Here is a 3395-nt window from a genome sequence, read left to right on the forward strand (position 1 = left end):
TGACATGGGAAGCCTTAGTCAGGGCCTGGGCAAGTGCTTCCCCTCACTGTACTGAGCTGGGCTCTGGGCCGGGTGGCCACGTAGGTGTGGTCTCCGACTGGAGGTTCCCAGCCCCATTCAGACCATGTCACCAGCCATGCAGAAGGCAAATCGCTGCTTCCTACCAAACAAAGCATGTGACCCTCTTCCTTCTTTTGTCCCTGTGATAGAGCTTGGTTTTCCCTGAGCACAGACGTGGTCTTACCATCCCTGAGGGTGACTCCAGCGACCAGGAGGGCAGGTTCTACTTAGGGTGCCAGGGGAAATCCTGGTTTCCACAAACACAGCTGCTTCACGGGTAACACCTTTCCCATCTTCCATACGAGAAGCTCAGGTCCCAGAGGGCTTCCCTCAGCACAGGTGGGAAGGAGCAGCACTCCTCGCTGGGTCCTCTCTGTAGTAGACTAGGGCTGTCTCTCACTACTATCCATTCAGAGAGGTGTGTGAAAATGGAAGTGTGTTGTTAAATTATAGATTTATATCCTTTTTCCCATTCCAGGTCCAATTACTGAAGGTTCATTAAACACAACAGCCAAAAACATACCTGAAGTATTAGGTAAGGATTCCCCACATGGTGTGTGGTGAGAGAATTGGTGGGTGCTTCTCAAGAGACCTTCCCCGAATATGCTGTCACAATTGCAGACATTGAGGAAACTGATTTGCTTTGAGGCCACTCTCAGGTTCTCCTACGCTGCAGCTTTACTGCCGACACTAGAGTCAAAATTGCCCTACCGTGTGAATACCACTGATCTGACCAATGCTGTCCCCCAGAGATGGGGTATGGGTGCAGGTAGTGCTACATTTTCTGCTATCCATATTGTAAAGATCATGAAAGGTACACTAACTATAGCTACAGACTATCTGAACCAGAATCTTGACACTAGACTGGGAAGGTTAGCCCCAGGTAGCTGGTCCAAAAAAACATTGTGATGCACAGAGAGACCATGTCTAGATGTGTGCTTGTTTAGCTCTTCCTGTGGTCCTGTACCATACAGGGTACATCATAAAAGCCATGGGATGAACATGTCCCTGATGTTACAGAAAGGCCATTGGTGGTCAGAGATGTAAAGAAAATCATCGGAGATTATGCCTGACTGAGAAATGAGCTGGATTAAGAGTATGAGTTTGTTTTACAGCCAGGACGCTTGTGTTAAAGGAGTAACAAGAGAGGTCAAAAGAACACAGTGAATAAAATACAGCCATATCTAGGTAAAAATACAGAAAGGTGCCCACTCATGTTTGGGGGCAAAGACAGGATAGAATACAATAGGGTAAGAAGGATGATCATAAATGTCTGGAGGCAGACTTTCTGCATTTGGTTTTGGACAGTGTATTTGTCAGCTCTCTGTCACTGTGACAGAACAGCTGAGGTAATAAGCCTATGAAAAGGGTGTTGTTGGTTTTGGTTTTGGCTCAGTTCATAGAGCTTCCATTCCATGACTTGTTAGCAGAACTGCAACCGCGTGATGACTGGATACTGAGCTAAGCGAGGGGTGACTCTCGCCACCCCTCTTTCCATGAGGAAATGTCAACAGTCAAGTAGCCCAGCCAACAACCATTGTGAAGATAGTGGGCTGGTCACATGTTTCACTTGGAGGTTGCATCCTATAAGGAAGTCCTAGGAGATTAGCGAGGTGCACCTCTAATTGTGAGGTGCTTTCCCAGAAATGGTTAGATCATGGCTCCTTTAATTGCCGGTGGACTCCATATTTGAATGGATTGTGGGAATGTGAGGTGAGGTATGAATGAGAGGGAATAGGCTACAGGATCTCTCTTTCCCCCCTTCCTTCCTGGTGCACCTCATTCTGCTTTCTGGCTGCCATGGTGAGACACTTTGTGCATGCCACGAAGGACCAAAACCTCTGAAGTTGGGAGCAAAATTACTCCCTCTTCCCTTGAGTTGCTCCTTAGGGATTGGGTCACAGAGACAACAAAGCTCACTAAAGCATGAGTGTGGATCCATTCAATATCCAGGTTACATCAGGGGCGAGGCTTGGGAGATATCCAGATGGTGGCCACTTTTCTGAAATTATGTAGGGGGGCAATAGCCAACCCATCCAAGCTGAGGTTCTCTAGGGAATCCACGTATTCCTTGGGTTCCTGCTTTCTACCTACAGTATCCATAGGCTGCATGAAGTCTAAACTGTGCCTGGGACATGTGTCTGTCCTCACTGGCTCTTATATGCTTTCTCAAGATGAAATTCTAGCCCAAGATATTTTGGAGCCAAAAACATCAGTAGCGTCTGAAACATCACCACGAACAAGATCACCAATAAGGACGACATTACAAACCAAGGAAATAAGCAAGTATACCCTCTTTACCCCTATAATGGCACGTATGCCTAGAGACCTAATGTACTGACTATTTGACTATATTTGAGCATTACTTGAACTAGCTCAGGATATATGAGAGCAGCTGTGGTCTGAAGCCAGGAGGGAGCCACCTGCAAAGCACAGGCGGCTTGCTTCACTCTGGGGTGATCTCTTGGGTGATATTCATGTTCATTCTGGGGTTCAGCTGGTGCTTAGAGAAGGAGCCAGATCATTATTCCACACCCTCTCGTTGCATACTTCTACAGCTCCTGAGGGAGCACAGCCTTTCTTCTACACTGTGGCCAAGGTAAACCTAAGGTCCAATATATGATGGGCCCAAGACCAAGAAGAGCAGTGGATGGAGACAAAGTAGACACTTTGCAAAGCACAGCTCCACACTGCACGACTATGCAAACAAATGGTGTGACAGACAGTGGTCAGGAGAGAGCTGGGTTGAGAAGTCCTCAGGCTCTGTGGGAAATGCACTCAAAGGCAGGAGGTCTCTCCACTTCCTTGGAGTTTTACATTCACACATGACTAGAGTTTTAAGGGTTTGCTTCCTCCACATCTGCCTAGATATAAACCACTGGACTCAAAGTAGCTGGATGATGTCTGACTATTTAAATATTAATTTCCCAACATACACTTTCAAATAGGACATGAACACTGCCATCCTTCAAGCCCAACATTGTAAAACAGTGTTTATCACACCCCCACCCCCAAAATGCTCACAAGTATATAACAAGGAAGCCCTTCCTGTTTATTTCCATCTTCTTCATCCAAGAATCTGGTATTGATGAAAACTATCAAGAGGAAACCTTTGAGAACTACCATGAATTCCTGGAGAATTTAGTACACTTATCTATGAAGGAGAAAAGTGGCAAAAATGGTAAATGGGATCTAGTGTCTCCCCTGCTGAGCTTAGAGCTACCAGGGAGCTAGCACCAGATGCACTTAGAGACACAGCACCAGATGCACTTAGAGACACAGGATCAGATGCACTTAGAGACACAGCACCAGATGCACTTAGAGACACAGGATCA

The 3395-nt window shown here is 46.5% G+C and overlaps 1 protein-coding gene across 1 annotated transcript in view; it reads left to right on the plus strand.

The window, feature by feature from the left end:
• The window catches only part of Spaca7 (sperm acrosome associated 7), a 32712-nt gene that overhangs the window by 8945 nt on the left and 20372 nt on the right, over positions 1-3395 (plus strand). Inside the window, exons 2-3 of the mRNA XM_031342569.1 lie at positions 539-595; positions 2235-2342. Coding sequence (XP_031198429.1) covers positions 539-595; positions 2235-2342 — 165 coding nt within the window. The remainder of the gene's footprint in view (positions 1-538; positions 596-2234; positions 2343-3395) is intronic.

Source organism: Mastomys coucha, unplaced genomic scaffold (assembly GCF_008632895.1).
Source record: "Mastomys coucha isolate ucsf_1 unplaced genomic scaffold, UCSF_Mcou_1 pScaffold22, whole genome shotgun sequence".
Classification (NCBI taxonomy): Eukaryota; Metazoa; Chordata; class Mammalia; order Rodentia; family Muridae; genus Mastomys; species Mastomys coucha.